General features: G+C 45.4%; 1 protein-coding gene across 3 annotated transcripts in view; it reads left to right on the top strand.

Moving 5' to 3' along the window:
* The first annotated feature begins 6,521 nt into the window (after positions 1-6,521).
* SH3PXD2A (SH3 and PX domains 2A) overlaps positions 6,522-20,578 on the top strand; it is a 266,897-nt gene continuing 252,840 nt past the window's right edge. For 2 of the 3 annotated variants that reach the window (XM_065843084.2, XM_065843083.2), the window contains exon 1: positions 6,523-6,678. In XM_065843084.2, the coding sequence (XP_065699156.1) occupies positions 6,607-6,678 (72 nt within the window). In that variant the 5' untranslated portion in view covers positions 6,523-6,606. Of the gene's footprint in view, positions 6,679-20,578 lie in introns of all 3 variants that reach the window. The other variant, XM_065843086.2, reaches the window with a different exon arrangement.

Genomic DNA, 20,578 nt, shown 5'->3' with positions numbered 1-20,578 from the left:
GGAAATGAAAAGGGTGCTGGGAGTTGGGTTTTTCTCCTCTTGCCAAAATTTAAATCATTGACATTGGGAGTATAGGACTTGTCCTTGTGTGTGTGTAAAACTCTTATTTGCTGTAATGTCCACAAAAAAGCCCAGAGCTGTAACAAGCCAGCTGGTGTTCTCAAACTACTGCCCCCATGCTGACTGATACTCTCTCATTGTTTTCTTCCTTCACCTTGTCTTCTTTTCCCCAATAAAGTCTCTGGCACTTAATTCCTGGTTCAAAGTAGTTATAGTCTCTCTCTTTGTCCTTCTGTGACTAGAGTGATCCCAGACTAACATAACAGGAGAAAACTGATACAGAGAGGAGATTTTGTTGGAACTCTGAACGTAGGAAAGGGTAAGAAATACAGAGGAATCTGAGAGAGAAGGATTTAGCACAAAGATGTTTGAAATTAGTCCTGTCGAAAAAGGCTAAGCAATAATTACCTAATGATGCTTTAGACATCTGTTTCAGAACAGGCAGCAGGTGTTACATATAATGAAACCAAGAACTTGTACTACTTTATTTTCTGCAATTAGAGAACAGGGGAGGAAATGAGGGCAGGAAAAAATGGAGTAAGAGAACATTTATCATAAACAGCTGGGCACATTTATATAGAGCACAGTAATATTTATATGCTTTTCCTCTGCCTTCCTGATGCTATCCTTTAATAGTTCCTCTGTTCTGCAAGGTATTTTGTCCTTTCTAAAAGACCAATTCCTCAGATGCTCAAAGTTAGATGCTAAAGTAAGAGGTGGCCAAAAAAAAGTGCCTTTGAGGACCAAAAAGCACAGGCTGATGTAGTTGTCACCCAGAGGCTGTTACTGACTGACAGCAGCGGTCCTGAAGAAGCAGCTGCCTGTGGCTCATGGGTGGTCTCTGTGTGCCCCAGTCACCAGTGCAGTGCCTAAGAAAGGCTCCCGTTAGTGAAATGGTCTCTAGGGTTGCATCCCAGTGCTGCATGGCCATGGCTTAAAACATGCCTGGATCCAAATAAATGCGTGGAATTATGTGGATGGTGTGTCCACTGGTCCAAGCTGAAAACCACACCTGCACCAGGCCCTGCTAGAGAAACCATAGCTCCACTTTCCACAAGAAATTATCTGTTTTGGGTTGATCTCACTCCTTTTTCTAAGCAATAGACATCCTACAGAGCATTTGGTTTTCCAAGCACCTCCACTACTGCCTTACAAAGCCTGATCTGGTAATGACTGGGGAAAAAGAAATACTATTTGTGGGGTGATGTTGCTGCTGAGGAAGTCCAAAAGTTCTCCTCCTAAAGAAGTCTCTCTGCCGGGAAAGCCACTTTGCTTTTGCATGAAGGTAACCTAAGAAAAATCATAAAAATCAATGCACTCTACTACTGAGTGGTAGGGATTGCATGTTACAGATTTCTCCTTACAGCGTTGTGCTTGTGCTTTTTTCATTTATAGTCTAACTGCAGTTCCATGACTAACTTTTCATAAGGTTTCATTGATACATTTTTATAATTCACAGTCCATCAGTCAAATGTTTTTTTAGTTTGGGTATTGGCAGATAAACTCTCTTACTTTCTCTAGGGGATGTGCAGACAAATAAAATTACTGTTTGGTTCCAGGAGAGGTTGAATGAGTGAAAATAATGAACACAGAAATTCAAGTTTTAGAGGACTTGGTGGAAATTTTAAATCTGTTAATACAGAGGACTTCGTGTCCATTCATATAGTTAGTGGTAACATGGGAAGAAAATGCAAAGAAAGATGACTTCTTCCTAGATTGACTTTATTTGTAACAATTCTGCATTTTCAGTAATGGGTTGCTAAGTTTTTTGCAGAGGATGAGGGAGAAGCCGGTCTCAAAATATGCTATTTTGAGAGCAGTGAGACCAACTGAAGTCAGGAATACAATCCAAGAAGCAACCTGGGGAATCCCAATCCCAAACCTGTGATCACTTCGAGAAACTTCAGCTGTCTCCAAGGTAAGTCTGACATTTATATAATACATTAAGTGTGGTTTGGACTTGCTTTGTTGTGTCTTTTTTTTCCTAACAATGTCGACAAATATCTACAAAGCCTTCATAACAACGGAGAAGTACAAGGTGTATGTGGATGAAAAACAGTCTGCAGTTTGCTGCTAGTACCCTAAACAGAGCACACAATGCACATACTGCGGTTAGAAATCCTTCATCCACAACTCTGGTTAAAAAGGGCTGAAAAATAACATTAGTCACAAAAGGGTTAAATTGTAAGGTAACTCCTTCAAGAAAAAGATAATTTATAATTTAAGCCAAGAGAGTGAAGCAGCTCTTTCATAATGTAAGTAAAAGCTGTTATGCTGTTGGGGAAGCATGTACACTGCTAGCAGGGGGAATGATTATTTTGCTTTTTCCATTATACCAGATTGCAGATGGGCTGATAAAGCGGTGCTCTCTGGTGAGGGGCTGGGAGGGGAAGGGGCACGCTGCTGTGCTGTGATGGGGGCTGCTCTGCCAGGACTGCAGATGGTTCCTTCAGCTCCCTTCTACCAAATTAGCTGGGCCTATTTATCTCCAGAGTGAATTTTATTTGAAAAGCAGTAATTTCCCAAGAAGACAAAAAGCAATTGGCTTCTAAAAAATAGGAAAAAAAGATCACGTCTTGCTTTGTGTTCCAGAGTTTGAGATTTGAATGCCAGACAGGCTCTACTATTCTTGTCACTCCTATCAAAAGACGTGTACGTTGAAACCCTGGAGTGGAAGGACTGCACGGAAAGCAGCCCTTTTAAGAAGCTGAGGTTTTGTATGTACAGAAGCTGAGATGGGAGTGTAACAAAGGCTCTGTGTTGTGCTGTTACACATCAGAGCCAAAAAAACCCTAAGGGGCACATCTCCAGTACCATGTCTAGCAGATTATGCATGCAGCTCTAGTTGCCAGTAATGAGTTGTGTGTCTGATCTGTCATGCACAGCACTGAAACGCTCCCCTTCCCACAAGGGGCTGAGCTCACAGGGAACTTTGCTTCACCCCAGGGTGCTGAGCACGGTTGGAGCCTCTCCTGGCTAACAGGAGAGGAAAAGGCTGTGTTCAACCTGGCTGCCCAGCCCTTGCAAAAAGGAAAAAAACCCAAACAAACAAAAAATCAAACAAACACCATACCAACAGAAAAACAACTAACACAAAACCAAGAAAGAGAGGTCGTCCTTAAAAGCAACTCGAGCCACTACAGACAGGGCTGGTTTAATATTCAGGGGGCTTTACTTATTTACAGTGATATGCCATGAATTAATAAGAGACATCAGAAATGGCCCTAACGGAGCACAGAAAAGTCAGTCCCTTGTTTTATTTTCTCACTGTTTTCATGATCCAAGTGTTTTCAATTTACAACTCAAATGCTTATTTACAAAAAATTTGCCAGCATGACAAAGTCCTCTGGAAATATGAAAAGTCAAGTAATGCTGCAGCTCTGAGGCCGTCGCGCACGCGTTCTGTCATGCATCAGCTTTTGCTGTAATTGGAGCACAGTCTGGGTTGCCGGGCTGTAGCTGTATTAGATCCGTGAGGTTAATGTGATTACCTGTTTGCTCATTAAAAAAAACCCCATAAATTCTTTGCTCAAATACCTACCTAGCAATTGAGTAGAAAAGAAGGCTTTTTAAATAGCTGGTTTATCTCAGTCTTCAGAAGTCTGAATTTCTCAGGGTATTCCTCAGGTGAATTTTATTGGAAGCATGAGTCTGTACAGGTGAATTATTAAATCAGCTGTTAATATCAATATATGTGTTAAAACTTTTAATAATAGCAGTGATATTGCCCTGTGATAATAAGACTTCAGTAATGGAGTCTTTAAGAAAAGAAATATAAATACCAGGAGACTTAGGATTAAAATCCCTGAAGTTAGTAATTTTCCTACAAATTTGTGGTGCCTCAGCCTGTGTGTTCATGGTCCTCATCAGGTACAGGCTCTTCTGCGCATGGGGTCGATCACCCAGCAAACCCACTGTGTTCTTTGCTGCGTACTCAGTCTTTTTCTTGTTCCATTCCAGCAGCCAGAGGCCGGCTCTCCAGCACAAGGCTGGAAAGCGCTGTCAGTTTAATTTTCCCAGCTGCTGCCTAAGAGAGGAGCAGATTTTCACAAGCCTGCAGCATAATAACGGGTTTCAGTTATTTTTCTGCCAGTCTTGCAATAGTCTGGGATTGGACTCCCACAAGACTGGGTGTTGTACATATTTTAAAAGAACAATCCGTGCCCCTAGCAACATACATTTTTCCTACATAGCTGGAGGGATGCAACAAACAAACAGGGAGAGCAGAAGGTGGTGGTGAGCACAAAACCAGCAGATGATGGAGGAGGAAGGGAGCCAGAGCTGAACAAGGGCTGGGCAGGTTTCACAGATGGAAAGGGTTGGCCAGAGAGGTGGAGAATCAAGTTGTCTTGAACAGAGGAAAGGTCGAACGGTGGACCAGATGCCATCAAAGTACAGGGTAGACACCAAGGGAGCACAAACCCTGAGGCACCAGTCTCAGGTTTGACTGAAAATAGCAGCTACTTCCTTAGAAGAGCAGATAAGAATACCATAAAAAGATGCCAGATAGTAAGAATGTCAGGAAGGATGGGGCAGAGTGTGTGGCGAATGATGTATTTTGTCTCATTGCCTCACAATGAAATGTTTTGAAAGCTGATTTAAAACAAACCCTGAGTGTTTTTAATGATGGAGAGGAACTTTTATTTCCTTTTTGGACAGGGTGATAGGAGAAGGGGATGGAATGTGTGATATGTATTGATAATGGCTCACAAGAAAGAGGCATCCAATAATCAAAAGAGTGGCCACACCAGGCATATTTTTATCAATGGGTTATTTGAATATTTACATTTTCAAGGAAGAATTTTCTTTGTTTGCTCTGCACACCAGGGACTTCTTGGCCAGTCTAAACAGAAAAGGTTTCTAATGTAAATAATTGTTCTGGTGCCTTGTGTCATGTGTGAGGATTAGAGGTGGGAAGTCTCTCAAAGACGAGGGAAGAGAGTGCACTGAAGGAGAAAAGACAACCCTGAAAAGCGACAGCAGAGGCTATTCCCCTCTATCCCCATTACCAAAAGCTGGTCTCATGTATGCCTGTGCACATTCTAGGTGAAATGCCAAGATTTTAGCATTTCATGTCAGTTCACTAGTTTCCGTAAACTGTGTGTAGTAGCTGAGGAAGAACGAGAAGGCTGGTTCAGCGCAGCTTTCCCTGGCACTATGCAGTAGGGAGCTGGTTCGCACCTGGCAGCAGCCATTAGCCGTGTACTGCTGGTGCTGCTCCTGGTTTTTCTTCTTTATTAAGGTGCTCATGGAAACCAGTTCTGGACTTCTTCACTTTCAAATGTCAGCCTTCAGGCTCAACTATCTGCAGCTTTGTGACCCTGGGACACCATCATCTCATGATCATTGTCACAGGGCTAATAACTCGGTACCAAAGTTGTGATTCAGAAACTGTGCCTATAACATGGATAAGGAAATCACGTTGATAATGACCATTCTCACTGTTAATGTGGGGCTGCTTTTTTTTTTTTTTTCCCCCTCCAGGAGCTGCAACCCATCTGTGCTCCTGGGCTTACAGGTCGGCAGTGCTCTGGGAGACTATTGGAAAATCTGCATGGACTGCTCTTGAAGAGGCTTCAGAGGAATGAGAGATCTTAGTGACTTCAGTTAATTTGGTGAATAGCTAATGGATGTCATGAAATGAGCTGCGGGCTGGAAGATCACACGTAAATTCCCATTTCTGAGGTAACTGCCACACAATCATATGCAAAGTAGTGACGCATTATTGAAAACAACATGACATTTTTAGGGCGAGCTCTTCTTGAAGTGTGACTGGGGAAGATGATGCTCCTTTATCTGTGTGTATATAAACAGCTGAACTGGGTGTATCGCTCTAAAAGCCCACACCATGGAGACTCTGTGTGACCTTCCTCCAGCTTTGATCCTTCTGTGGTCCGTGTGGGGTCCCGGGCTGGGGCAGTGCAGATCCCCCCAGCGCTGGCCGGCCTTGATCTCCCAGCTGGAGCCTGGGGACTGCGGGCTCAGCCCTGACCGCTGCCGGGTTTCCGCTGTGACCTTGGCCAGGCGGATATTTTGGATACTCTACAGGGATGGAGGGGTCTGGAGCCATCGCGCCCTTCCGCTGCCCCGGCCGTGCCGTCTCTCGGAGAACGGGCCGGAGTGTCTCAGCAGCCCCGGGACGAGGCAGAGAATGGGGGCGCGGCCGGGGTGGGGGACTCCCCGGGAGGTGAGGGGCTCCCCCTGCCGCCCCGGCCTGTGTGAGGGGGTACCCTGAGGGCAGCCAGTCTCGGGGCAGGCCGCGCCCCCCGCCACACGGTCCCCTCTGTTCCCGTCCGGCCGGCGCCCCCCGGGGCCGCTCGGGGGCGGGGCTGCCAGCCGGGCCCTGCCCCTCCCGCCGCAGCACTGGCCGCGCAGCCGGAGGCAGCGGGTCGGGCGCGGAGCCGCCGCGGCAGGGGCGGAGCCGGCACCGGGGCATCCTCCCTCCCTCCCGCCGCGCCGGCCGGCATCGCCGCGGCGGGCAGCGCGGCAGAGGGTGCTGCCAGCGCCGGGAGGGAGCGGCGGAGCTCCGCCGCGGGCTGCGCGAAGATGCTCTCCTACAGCGTGCTGGACGCCAACGTGGTGGACGTGGAGAAGCGGAGGAACCCCTCGAAGCACTACGTGAGTAGCGGCGTGGCCCGGCCGAGACCCCGTCCGCCGCCGGGCGTTCTGCCTGCGGTACCCGGAGCGCTCAGCGTGTCCCGCCGGCCGGGGGGCGCTGCCCGGGGGAGCCGGGTGTCCCCCGCCTGACCCGAGCGAGGCGCCCGCCCCCAGGCTGCCGGCGCGCCCGCCCCGCTTGCCCCTGCGGGGACGCAGGTGAGGCGCCCGCGGGGCTCCGGGCGGCGTGCGGAAAGGTGGCTTGCTGTGGAAATGCGGCTCTGTTCCCTCACCCGTTTTTATGTTCTGCTTGACTGCTGCCTTTCCGCCTTTTTTTTTTTTTTTCAAGTGTTATCATTTTGAAGTTTCCTTTCCTCCTGAAGGTGGATCTTTCCTTTCTTGCTCAGCAAGATCTAGCACAGGTCTCTCTCAGTTTCCCGGTTTGTCTACATCCTGGCCAGGACACCACGGAGTGCCCAGTGGGGAGCAGAGCAAACCTCTCCTGCCGTAGGGTCAGTGATCTGGAGGTGCTGACGGCACCTTTGCTCGCTGTCTCCCATAAGTTATATTAAGACTCTTGTTTGAGGGGAGAGCTGGTTTGCATAGTTATCAAGGCAGACTCAGCATTTGGGATCTCTTTCACTCCTCTTTCACCTTCCTCCTTTCACACCTTCCTGCCAATAGCGCAGCATCAGAAGAGGATTTTTAACAACCTTCCCAGATTCTGGTGTTGCAGGGTGTCATGTGGAAGTGTCTTTGCCTGCAGGAGTTTGCAGCATACAAAGGAATAGCTTTTGTCTATCCATAAAAGTAGAGAAAGTATCTTTTCTTCCTTCTCTGACTGTTTCTGGGTTTTAGTTGCACCAAATCCTTTAACTCTTTCATCAAAATACAACCTGTATTTTAACACAGAGGAGGTTGGATTTTGTGTGTAGAGAAGATAAATCATCTAGCTTTGGTAAGGAAAAACCTGAAGGGGTGTTGCATCTGGTGTGAAATCGCTCTGAGTGTGCTGTGTTTCCTGGTATTGCATGGCTGCCAGATTTCTTCAGGACTGGACAGATTTTGAATGAGTTGCCTGAAAGATAAGGCCAAAGACTGGACATGAAGCTTTGTGTTAATATTTCACATCGCTGAGCTTTTCCCTCTAAGGCTTAAACCATAACCCGGTTTAAGGCTAGAGGGCACTATGTTGCTGAGAGATGCTGATTTGTAGATGTGAAGCTGACGCTCTCATCTACTGTGGAATTAAACGTCTTGTACCCAGTTCCTAGGAGTGGAAGTTTTAGGTCTGGTGTCCTCTCAGGTTGCCAGTTGGACCTGTGCGTTCAGTCTTTTACTCATTCCCCGCTTCCAGGTGGGAAAGGCTTCTTTAGTTTTTGTGAGCTGCTGCTGTGAATTGTGGCTGACACCACTGCAGGCTCTTACCTGACCTGAAAGGTGGCGACAATTCAGCATCAGAGAAGTAGGTGTGCCAAGCGCAAAGAGATACAGAACTGGTAGCAATACCTTCCCGATGACCAAGAGAAATTGATATCGTTAATTTCATATTTGTTGGAAAATAAGCAGAAAGCAAGGATTTAAATCTTATATTTACAGTTTTGAAATAAAACATTTCCCTTGTTTTCCTGTAGAAACACATCTGTATTTCCTTGGTGGTCATTGTTGTTGCATTTTAATAAGAGAAACCTAAACTGCTCCAAGAAGCGCTCTTTAATGCCTTTAGTGGCAAATCTGTTTCTTCCCTTTCACCATTCTCTCATACACCTTTCTAATATTGTCTTCTGTATAACAGTTCCATGTCCCTACATGCCCAGTTCTTGGCTAAAGAATCACAAACTAAATGATTTGTTGGGTGACTAGTGTTGTGTCTGCCTCATGTGCTGCTTAATCTCTGGCTATACAGTATTCAGCGTAATAGGGTCTTGATTGACGAACAAGCGTTGGAGTAATTCAGTTAAAAAGAATGGTCCGGTATGTCCTTGTGAATCTCTTTCTTTTAGATGAGGGAATTAGCCCACAGGTCTAAAAGTCTTGGACTCTTCTTTGTTGCCTAGATTGCAGTTTGCTGCAGATGTGTGTGCTGCAGCCTTTCCTCTGGCTTTGGCTGGAGTAACTCACTGAGGGTGAACCCACACTGTCAAAGAATTTAACTCCCTAGGTCTGATCCAGTGATCACTGTTAGTTTGATTTTGTGCTCTTTTTTAACATGAAACAATTGTTTTTTTCTGAGATGAATATAAATGTGACTCGGGACTTAGTTCTCTCCATTGCCTGTGGATAGTTTGAAGAGTGTAAAGCTTGGTGCCCTCTGCCTTATGCAACTCTAATATCAAAAGGCCTTTCTGTCTCCAATATCTGTAAACACCTTTATGCCATGCCTTAAGGCCATGTGACACATACTTTGGCATCGGATTAATGTGGTGTTTCTCTGGTGGATGGTGACAGGGGTATTGCAGGCATTTTAACATGACTCCCTTTCCTTTTAATTGTGGTCTTTCAGGGCCATGGTAGAGCCTCATGAGATGAAGTCCAATCTTGAGGCATTGTGGGCGTGTGGAGGGGGCTACACGTGAGTAATGTATAAGCCCCTACACTGCTTGGCTTAGGTGCCAGGAATCATTCCCTAAAGCAGATCTCATCCCTGTGTGTGAAACTTCTGAAGAGATTAATACCTCATTGGAAGATTTGTAGGGCACTGCATATGGGAAGAGATTAAAATGTTGGATCCAGTGCTATTTGGTAGGAACCTAGCCAGCTATCTCTCCACTTGGAAAACACTGCTAGGGAAGGAACCTGCAATGCTTCCTTCTGCATCTCTGTCAGCGAGTGGGTAGAGCAAACATCACTAGGTTGGCTGGAGGCACTGGATGGCAGCATGTGAAAAGATAAACAGAAGGTTGGATCAATAACCACATGCATCTTGTATGGTATATCTCTAATATAAGCTACTGCTGCTCTTCTAGCTTTTGACTTTCAAAATTAATTTCCTAGTCTCTCTCCATACTGATGGCCTTTTAAAAATTGATTTGTGCTTGATAATACTTCAGAAATGGTAAATCTCCTTGCTTTCCCCCTTCCCTTTTCTTTTAACAAGAACAATGTCAGGAAGGTCAAGTCTGGGTTTGCTGGGAAGACCCTTGGTGCAACCAGGGTGATACATTGGCTGAGCAATGCTGTGGTGAAACTGGGTGGATTAGAATGCTGCAGTTAATGGTTGAAGGTGTCATTTAATCATTCTGAAGAGAAAAAGCTGGTAACAAGATCCAAATCCCTTTTCTGGCCCCTGCTAAGTTTTAAACAGCCTGAAAGACTCTTCTCTCAGTTGTTGAAGTTTGATCTGTTTCAGGGGTAGCTTCTCTAGCTTATAGTCTGAATTAAACATTAAATGATCCTGAACCAGAAATGCAGACCCACTGTTCATGCTTGTCTCCTTTAAGCACCCATTGAGGAGCTTAAACAAGGTGTGCTCCCGTCCTGTCTCTCTGCTTCTGGGTTATCTTCAGGCAGGTAGCTTATTCTTTACCCAAATGTCTGACTTCTTTAGAAGCCCTGCAGGGAGCCTCAGCCTTCCAGGTGTGCTTGATCCTGCTCTCCAGGAGGTGAGAGGAGGGTTAGCACCTTCACCTGTTCACAGCTTTGGAGGACCTGGGTGATGGCAAGCATTCATTAGAAGCCAAATGGATGGAATCTCCCAGCCCCCTCTCTGAGCACTTGCTCTTCCATAGAGGACCGAATAGTTACTGATGTGCACGATCTCACTAGACATTTATATGCTTGAGGTCATGTCTGAGGTCTGCAAGTGTGCCTGTGTTATCCCAACGGCAGGGATAGATGCATCAGTACGGATTTCCTCTTCCAGCACTGCTCTACTCCTGCTGCCATGGGGCTTTGTTTTTCAGCTTTCTGCAGCATGGAGGGAAGGTCAAATGCTCTTGCTTTGAGTGGCTGCCCTGTCTCTTTCCAGTTAGAGTGGGGTGTGTTGCTGGTTTTAGTCACCTGAGATGCCTGCAAACTGTCCCAATGCCTCCCCTGGGAGATTGTTTCTTAAGGCTATCTCTAAATGTCTCGAGATCACTCTTGTGAGAACCTCTCTGCTGCATGGATATGGTTGCTAACCCCCTCAGGGCACTGGCATTGCTGAATTGTGAGGGGCTGAGTCCTACTGTGTTGGGTTTTGGCACTGCTCCCAGGGGAATGTGAGTGTGCTTGTCACAAGTGACCTGTTGTAGAATGTCAGCATGCTTTGAAGAAAACAGTTGTACTGCTAGCATCAAGCTCTGTTCTGTGTGTCTTAGGCTCAAGAGTGACTTGGATGTGATCAGGCATGTTCGTGGCTTTATTTCTCTTTGTTTCAAGCTGCTGGTTATACAAAGGCCAGCACTGACAAGGAGGGTCTGGACATGTGGATTTAGTAGCAGGAATCTTTGTTTCCTGTATATGGTCCCTCATTACTACCATGAGAGAAGGAGCTGGATTCCCCCAACTTGAGTCATCAGGTCTGAGTTGAGGAGGTCCATGTGCCACTTGTGCTATGAGTACCAGCAGCTCACGGGTAAGAAAGGCTTAGTCTGGATTTTTTGGACCCTTTTAATTAGCAGAACTGGAGACTATGAGCCATATCTCTTCCAGAGTGAACAGGGTGTGACATACCTGGAGCTCACATGGCTGGTGGTCTGTGGTGAGAGACCTGATGTGAATCAGAAGGCAGTTTTAGATGAGTAGATGGAATACCTATTTAGGACTTATGATCCATTTTCTGCTCTCTCCTTCCGCCCATCAAGACACCCTGTGTGGCTTTCCTTCCAGGGGCCATTATTCAGCTTGACTCACTGGTCTGAAGAGTTATTGTTACTATTATCTTTGCCTGGGGTGCTGGGAAGGAGCCAGAAAATAAGCTGGCTGCTCCATGAGTTCATCGTTGCTCAGAACTGAACTTCTGTGCATTAGCGAGGGTTATGTCAAAGGTGGCTGTGATCCCCTGTGTGCAGAGTGGAGGAAAGCTCAGGAAAACGCAGACTGAGGTAAAACATTCTCTCTCCCTTGCAGTGGCTTTCTCTGTATGAAGACCACCACCCTGCTGGGGTAAACATACGTCTTTAAGAATAACCTCCACCACTCTACCTGTTTTAAATGCAAATCTTATGATTTTTCAGACTATAAAATTGTCATTGTTTTTAAATGTCTGATGAAACATGTCAGGAAGAAGTCAATCTTTCTGAACTATCTGGAACCTGTGGATAGACAGTTCTCTTCAAATTGGTTCAGACCTTTTTCCCTGCTCTTAAGTGGCCAGAGGAGTGGGGATGGCAGGAAGGAGACATCAGACCTTGCTAGTCCAAAGCTGCCTTCACTCACTAGTGCTCAGAGGCCTTCTCTCTTCCTTATCAGTTTTTGATGGAAAGGTTGCTTGTTGAAGTGAGATTCTTCTTGAACAGCAGAGGTTTTAGTTTCCATGGGGTTGGTTTTTGACTTTTCAGGGACCATTGTTTTATGAAACCAACATAACATACAGGTTTATCCTATTCACTGCCTCAAAAGATTTTCTTCCCTTTTTCAGCATCCTCTTAGCCTTTCAGTGCCATACATGCATGTGATTCTCTCTCTTGGAGGTCTTTTCTATGTTACCTTTACTTAGGAAGTGCCCAAGAGAGGCACAGTCCTTTGAACTTGTTCAAGGCAGCTTTGCAAAGTAGCTCAGACACTTGAGAGGTTGCCCTGCTTTTCATCATGCACTGTCTTGCAGTTATTGCCCCTGTAACTCAAGGCTTCTTCATAGGGCAGTAGAGTAGCCCAAGGGATTAAGGAATACTCACAGTCCTCTCTTTCAACAGAGCTGTGGGTTGGTAACACTCAGCCAAGAGACGCTAGTATCTAAATTCAACAGTTTGCAAAGTAAACGGCTGTCTGCAGCCTTAGGAATAGATTAAAAAACAACAGAAAGACAAGGTAGTGTCCTGATTTGTTGTGGTCAGGGCAGAATGAAATAACGCAGGAGGCTTCACATCCTGGCAGGCTGCCTGTGCTGGCTCTCCTGTGGCTGAGCCTGCAGTGTGCTGGGAGAGCAGCCAAAAGGGAACTCAGTGAAAAGCTTTTAGCAAGCCCATGAGCTGGCAGCAACAGCTCCAAAAGCCTCCAAGTTCCATTTTGAAAGTGACTAAGGTGCCACTATTGACTTTAACTGGGACTTGGTTACCAGGGAGGTGGTGTCCTAAGAGCACAAATGATTTCAGCTGCTGCAGGTGACCTCTGGCTGCATAAGAGCCCTGAGTGGGCGGCTGGATGCTGGGACACACCTGTGCAACACAGCCTGCAGGGAAGTTGCCAAAATTACGCCAGTCTCACTGCTTTGAGCTAAAAGGGAGAGGAATGGAGGGTCCAAATCATGCCCTTTTCTCAGAATGAGTGGCTGGAGGGAGCGATGAACGGACATCCTAAGGAAGCAAGTGGTGGAATAGGAAATAGAGCCCAGACTTCCTGCACCGCAGAGCAGCCCCTGTGTTCATCCCACACGCTCACCCAGCCCTTGGAGAGATGGGTGGCTCAGAGGTGTTGCCCTCCTCCCATCTCTGGGAGGCAGAGTATGTGCTGGTACCCTTGTTGGGAAGATGAGGCAAAGAGAGGTTAAGTGGTCAGCCTAAGGCTACCTGTGAAGCATGTGGCAGCACTTTCTATTATATTATTTGGCTTCCAAAGCAGTCTTGCAATTTATCTGATGAAAGTACACAGCCTGAAAAAATACTACCCTTGTATTCTGTCATTGCCTTCCTCAAAACCCATTTCCCATTTTACATGGATTAAACAGGAAGAGGGATTCAATGTGACCCTACCTGAGGCAGGAGGTGACGTACAAGCTCTCTAATTTAGTCATTTGGGAGGAAACAGCTGGGCCTTCTAATGTGACATGATTTTCTTTCTTTTTTTTTTTTTTAATCTTCCTTTTTCATGCTGTATCCTCTTAATCTGTGCCTGCTCACACAAAGGGAACTGGTCCCCAGTAACCATGGAGAAGAGCAGGATCATTAGAGAGGGCTGACAGCACCGTGCATCATTTGGCATTGTGAAGTGGAATGTTTTCTTGCAGCTAAAGCTGACACCTTCTTGCCTGGAGTGTGCTGTGTAAATATTGCATAAAGAAGGCAGAGAGCTGCACAGTAGCATACTGTTTGAAATTCGTGGTGTCTGCTGCTTGATCAGGTAATGTCAAAGCCAAATACAGTCAAGTCAATGGAAAAAAAACCTCCCAGTAATTTCCCTGGGCTGTGTCTCACACCTCTAAAGGGCTTTATTGAAAGTTTTACTGAGAAGCTTGTAATTACTAATATGGTGCATCTTGCTTTGTCTTTACTATAGAAGCAAAAATATATTCTCCAGAATCGCTTTGTTATCCTCTTCTAGACAGGGACATCACGTTTGGAGCAAGGGGAAAGGCAAAAGGAAACCAGGTGCATTTTTTCACCTGAAAGGATTTTAAAGTGGAACATCTTGCAACTTTGTCAGAACCTTCCCACTTTAGCTTGCTCACTCTTTGCACCACCTTCTAGGTGAATATGTAATAATCATCTAGTCAGTCTTTCAAACTCACATTCACCAAATGCCAGTAACATGGTACACTTGTATGTATTTATAAATAGGGTTTTTTTTTGAATGCATAAGAGCCTTTATTTCAAATCAAGGATGCTTTTGCATGTGCAGACAGACCTGAAAGATGGTCTGTGTGCTGGGCTGTTAAGACAAGTGATGAGACAGATACAGGCAGGTGGGGGCAGTGAGACAATACCAACTAGCTGAGCAGGTAATCGCCTCAACATAATGCTAACCCAGGCTACTGTCTGGTGGTCATTTAGGCATCGTTGCACGGAGCAGGCATGAAGAAGGATAATGTAGTAACACTTTAAATTGCCCTGGGGTGAAGCTAGAACAGGGACATACTCTATTCATTGTAATATCTCTAAGTACTTGTATGTGGTGGTGTTAACTGATGCTCTCATGCTTAGGGTGACCTTTGTGACAATCACAAACATTCTCTTCTGGATTCTATTGGGCTCTTGATTTAAACGAAGCTACTCCTTATTCCAGTTTTTGGAAGAGGTGCTCAACAGCTAGGTAACTAACCAGATCCTTAAATAGGGAGCATTCTACTTTTGTGGGCAAAATGCACATCCCCAAATCTGAGTCTTCATCAGAATTTCATATATTGCACTAGTATGTGGCAGCATATTCTTAACTGATCTTAAAAAATAACTGACTACTTTAGCACAGGATCTGGGTGTACCATAGCTTCACAATAAGGCTGTTATGCTGTATAGTAACATTCATTATTATAATGCAACTTCTTTAGTTTGCAATGGTTGACTTGTTGGATAGAATAAAATATAGACTAGGTGTCCGTAGATACATGTGTGGTCCCATACATGCTGTGCTTGAAACCTAACTAGCAGTAATTACCTTTGGATATGTTGATCTGTTTCTCTGACCAATGGGGTGTGCTTTATTTTTCCTATAAACCATGCTAGCTAAATGCGGTGTTGCACTAGGCTCCTGTGGTGTCAGCAGCATGGTTTTATAGGCTTGAGGCAAACTTGTTTGCAAGCAAAACATCCCTATCAATGTTCATAGGGAGAAACATGCCCAACTTCTACTAACTGTAGCTATGTTTCAACAGGAGCTCCACACTGCTTTTCTGTCTCCCTTACAGAAGTCTTCCATAGCCACCCCTCAAATTCTGGGAAGCGTGGTTCTCCACTGTCCAGGACATGCCTATAAATGCAAACTGTCATGTATAAAGTTCATAAATCATCCAGAAATGCTTGAACTAATGTCCAGTGTGAGAGACACAAAACATTGTATAGTCTGGTGGAAGAGCTTGTGTGTCCTCTTTACTGGTGGTGTGGCCTTGGATTGTTTGTTTAACCTCTCTGGATCTTGGTGTGCTCTGCTGCAAAGCCAGCAGTATTTACTCAGCTTTTATAAAGTGTAAAGATGAGTGTGTTACCTAAGGGCCAACTGCTATCATAGGCTTTGAAACCCCTGAGTTTGGGTCATATTTCTCTACCAGCAGGTCCACCCTGGGAGCAGTGGTTGCAGAATGGCGAGGTCATGTTGTTATCCGGAAATGGGAGTCAGACCATCGCTTCCCTAATAGCCTTCTGCAGACATGGTAATGAATGAGATGATATAAAAGCTGCGTTCCCCTCTGAGGAAGTGTACATTTGGGATACCAGCCATGCTTGCCAGCTGTGACCCTGTTCCTTGAGGGTATTTCCTCCCGTCTTGGAGTGCCAGAGTCTGGGGAGGTGTTTGAGGTGAAGGATAGAGTATGGTCTTTCTGGGAGCAAGGCCCTTGGCAGTGGGCTGTTAGCTGCTGGTGTCTGATCTCTGGTGTCTCTCTGTTACCTGTCAGGAAAACTCACCGGCATAGGTGAAACCTTGCTAGACATTCTTGTACACTCAGGGGTTTGATGCAACAGAGAGAATATGAATTAGCATTTTCCTAACTCTGCGAAGATGAGATTTCTAGTTGCTCCCTTGGCATGCCTAGAGATTTACCCACTCTGGCTCAGGCTGCTCTGTTATTATTTATAAATGAACCCATGCATGTATGTTTTGTAGGTAGAAGGTTATTCCTAGTTTTTCCTTCTCCAGCAGGTGTGAGCACATAGCAGAACCTTCTGACTCCAAGCAAAATACTCTGAAAATCAGTTTTAAATGTCTTTCCATTCCCCAGCCTTGCAAGCGCTTTGCTGCCTTGTCTCTGAGCTCAGTGTGTTTCCTTTGCTTGAAAATTTGGCACTCTCCGACGCCTGCCTTATCTCAAGCAGCTGGAGCTGAGGGATGGTTATTCATGGGACCGATGCTACAAGAGGCAGCTGAGCTCCTGGTCTTCAGCAGAAGAGGGCAGCTGGCACAGCCCCTGCTGGTGCGTAAGTGGGAGACACGCAGTTTCCCAGGGCTGTCACTCCAGCAACTTTCATCGGCATTGAAATCACTTAGGATTTGAAAACAAACAAACAAGGACATGTGAAGTGTTTTCTTGGAAGAAAGCCATGGAGAGCAGGCTGAGGGCATCTCCCTCCTCCCATCTCCCAAACATGTCACAGGAAGAAAGGCTGAAGTTCAGCATTTTCTTAAGTGGGATTAAAAGAGGCTCTGGAGCTGGCTTCTGCGATGGAGCAGAGGAAAGCCAGGAGTAGAAGAGAAACTCTGTGGGTTTTTTTTAACAAATATATCTGTATCAGGTGAAATTGTCAGTATCCCTGAACCAGCATTGGTAGTAGTATATAATTTTATTAATGAAAGGGCTGCTTATTTTGTACTAATAACAAATTATTAGAACTGTTGGCTTAAGCAGAGAAAAATAAAAAATGACTGATTGAAGAGGAACATGCATGCTGGTTTTCCATGTACCAAGAGTAGCAATTCTGTATCTTCTGCATTTTACAAGCCCTGGACATCCTAACAAGTTATTTTCTTTCCCTGAATCCAGATGTGTTTTCCTTTAATGCTTCAGCAACTTATGTTTTATAAAGACAACACAGGATGTTTTACATTGAAGGGAATCTAGCGCAGTAGCCAGCCTCTGAAATACTCTTATTTTAGGCATACGGAAGACTCTTCCTGCTGTTATTGCTCAGGAAAACATTTTCTGTTTAATCTTTTGCTGCTGTCCTCGTGATTGTAACAGTCTCTGTCAAAACTCTGGACTGCTTTGAGGCAGCAGCTTTCCACCTGTTTCTGAGCTGGACAGCTGTAGCTGTAGTTCATCCTTTAACACAGCCATCCTCCTTTTGTGAAGATAAGTATGAACAGTTCAGTTTAAACTAAAAATATTTGAAGTGAATTTGTCACAGGTGACAGCCCTTGGAAATTGCAGTACTCATGATCCAGGCAAGAGGGTCTATCACTCTGTCTTTAGGTCTCCCTCTGTCCTCCTGGCATAGGGACCAGTGGCTTTTTGTGTAGCCATGGCAGTTTGCTAGTGACACTGGAGAACTGACAGTGTGTACTGGTGTGTGAGAGGCACCACCACCTCAGCAGGAGTCTCCTTTTTAGAAAGAACTGAGGCTCTGGCCCAAGGGAGGGGGATCAGAGGACATAGAGCCTGGGGGTGGGAGCAAGCTGCTGCTGCTCAGACCCTTGGCCTCACTGCTGAAGGTGTTGCCCAAATTGTTTGGTTGTGGCAGCCCCAGTATTGGGTTTTCTACTGGTCCATTCAGCTGTGAGTAATGCTGCGTATCTGTGTGCCCTGGTATTGGCCAGGACGAACAGTGGGATTACTGTTTTATGTAATTCTTCTTGTGCTGGGGGAGTGTGCAGGTATTTGGTAGGAGTCAAGGTTTTGATGTGGGGCTTTGTCTGTGTGTGCATGTGTTTCACTTCTTGTTTAACGTCTATGTTGCTCTGTGTTGGTGGAAGAGTGTTGATTGGTCAAAGAAGTGGACTGGAAAGCAGAGGTTTGCAAAGGATCTTTAGGTCCCATTAAAGCTGATGCCACTTTATTCTTCCCCCTGCCCATTCTTCTGAAAAGCTCTAATCTTGTCCACAACATGTAGTTATTTCCCACTGTTTTACTTCTGGAGTTCTAGGTGATCTTCAAAATGTAGCAGGGCTGGAGACTGTCTTCTGGGCAAGCACCAGGGCCTTCCACTGGGTTTTGAGGGTCTGTCGAAGGACTGAGTGTGTGGCACTGAAATGCTTACTGCAGCCTTTATGCCTGAGGAGCGGTGACACAAAGCTTTCCTGGTGTGCTGAGGGCTTTATGGGGTTCTGCCAACCATGTTATCATATGGTGACACTAAGCCATCAGGACTCTAACTCATCTGGTGAGTAGAGTCAGATAGTTCTCTACCAGACATTGGCATTTATGGGAGTCCAGGTGTCCTTGTATTGGGATCTTGTCTGCAAGGAGCTGAAACTTCTTGGCTGTTGTCTTGGTGTGTGAGAGAGGTGTTGGCTGGGTTATGATAAAGACCTTGACACAGACCAAGAGTGCAACTAGCCACATTATTTGGATTACAGGGGACTGGAAAACAACCTACAGAGTCAAACAAGGAAATTATGCCCACTCTTTCTATCTACAGAAACGTAGAGACTGTAGATAGTACTAACACAGGACTGGCACTCCAAACCTGATTGATATGTGTTTTATCTGCCAGCACCCTGTCCTGTCCAGTCCTTTATCGATCTACTGCTTCTGGTTAATGTGAGCTGTAACAGATTGGAGTCCAACCCCTATTGCCAAAAGGCCAACACATTGGCTTTACTGCACATTTGGACAGAAAGGGTTAAACAGAAGGTGATGGTGGCTAATAGCTTGCTTTAGGCAGTAACACAGCAGTAAATGCTGGAATGACATGGGAACACTCTTTAGCTGATGTCCTTGCAGGCCTCTCAGTGACATCAAACTCCTGGACCTTTTCCAGCTGAGTTTGGCCTTGCCCCAGTGACAATAGATGTTAATCTGTTGGCTTGTCAAAAAACTGTGTTAGTGGTTTTTTTACAGACCCATTTCCAACCCTCAGATTTCCCTGCTAGTAAACACAGCATTATGTCATTGTTTTACCAGGAGCCAAGCACCAAAGCCAACTTCACAATGCTGTCGTCAGCAAACGTCCATTCACTTTTGGGCTTTATCTGAGTTCCCAGGCTCTTTCTTTCCCCTGTTGCCCATGTTCTGGTCTCAGTGTCCATCAAAAGCCTACGGATGCTTTGTGCAAAACATGTGTAAGTTCTAGCAGTTACAGCTAATGCTTTCCAACCTAATTGTCTTAGATGGAGCTCCTGTACTAGTTTAGTGAAGATGCCTTGGTTTGTAGATCTTCATCTTCTGGTGACTTTAGCCAAGAGAAACTTTTGGATTCATGAGTTTCCACATGCAAAACAAGGTGAAGGGATTTGCAGTCCAGCCGTGCTCCTAATTGGTAAAATAATAGGCAAGTCATAGCCAGGGGGAATATGCCGCCTGTGCTAGCTCCTGTTTGTTTCAAACCACAAGTTCCTATTAAAAAGATGCATTTCAAATTGCTAACATTATAAATTATCTTCCTCAGCTTTCAGAAACAACACTCACCACAGATGAAGCAAAGCCATTTATAATATTCTTGTAAGTATTGTTTCTTGTTTTGCTTCTAGACTTATCTCCAGCTGTCTCTGCGAAGGATATAAAAGTAAAGATTTATTAAGTTGGGAGATAATCTGCTTAAAACAAACAAGCCTCCCATCCCTAGCTCTAGTTGGTCTTTCTGAGGCTGGCAACAGTCCAATCCTTCTCATACTAAGACCTGTCTAAAGTTATATTCCAAATCAGCTGGTCTAGAAGCAGAGAAAAGAGGAGAGAGAGATGCTTGTTTGAATCCAGATCCTGAATTCTTGTGATGCAGGCATGGATAGATAATTGAGAGGAACAGGTTCAGCCTCTTGGCAATGGTGCAGGAATTGCAACATTCTTGGGTACGACGTAGAATAAAGTTAAATTTTTTGTTCATCCACTATACAATTAAGCTGTGCAACACCTTGCTGAAATGTGATATGAAGGCTGACAGTACAAATGGCTCAGAAAAAGAATTGACAAATTTTGAGGGACAAGCTGACTGCTCTTAAACACTTCAATCAAGATATGTGGTTGGGTCAGACAATCTTCAGTCTACCAACTGCTAAAGACTGAGCACACTGTGTTTTCGCCGTTGCTATTAAGCAGTTACCATCTAGCTTCATTAAAAACAGGGTGCTGAGCTTAGGTACAAGTTCATTTTGTCCTAGCCTGGGTCTTCTGATGCTTTCCCAGATGCCCCTTAACTGTATGGCACTAGTGCAGGCTTCTGAGGCTCGATGCGTATTGCAAGTATTGGTGAGAGCTGCTGAGTCTTGAGCAGGTGAAGTTAGGAAGCACAGTGCGTGCTGTGAGGTGAGTCTCCCAGCATCACTT

Source organism: Patagioenas fasciata, chromosome 8, assembly GCF_037038585.1.
Source record: "Patagioenas fasciata isolate bPatFas1 chromosome 8, bPatFas1.hap1, whole genome shotgun sequence".
In the NCBI taxonomy this organism is placed as follows: Eukaryota; Metazoa; Chordata; class Aves; order Columbiformes; family Columbidae; genus Patagioenas; species Patagioenas fasciata.
The sequence above is the reverse complement of the archived record's forward strand: the minus strand, read 5'-3'. Positions and strand labels throughout refer to the sequence as shown.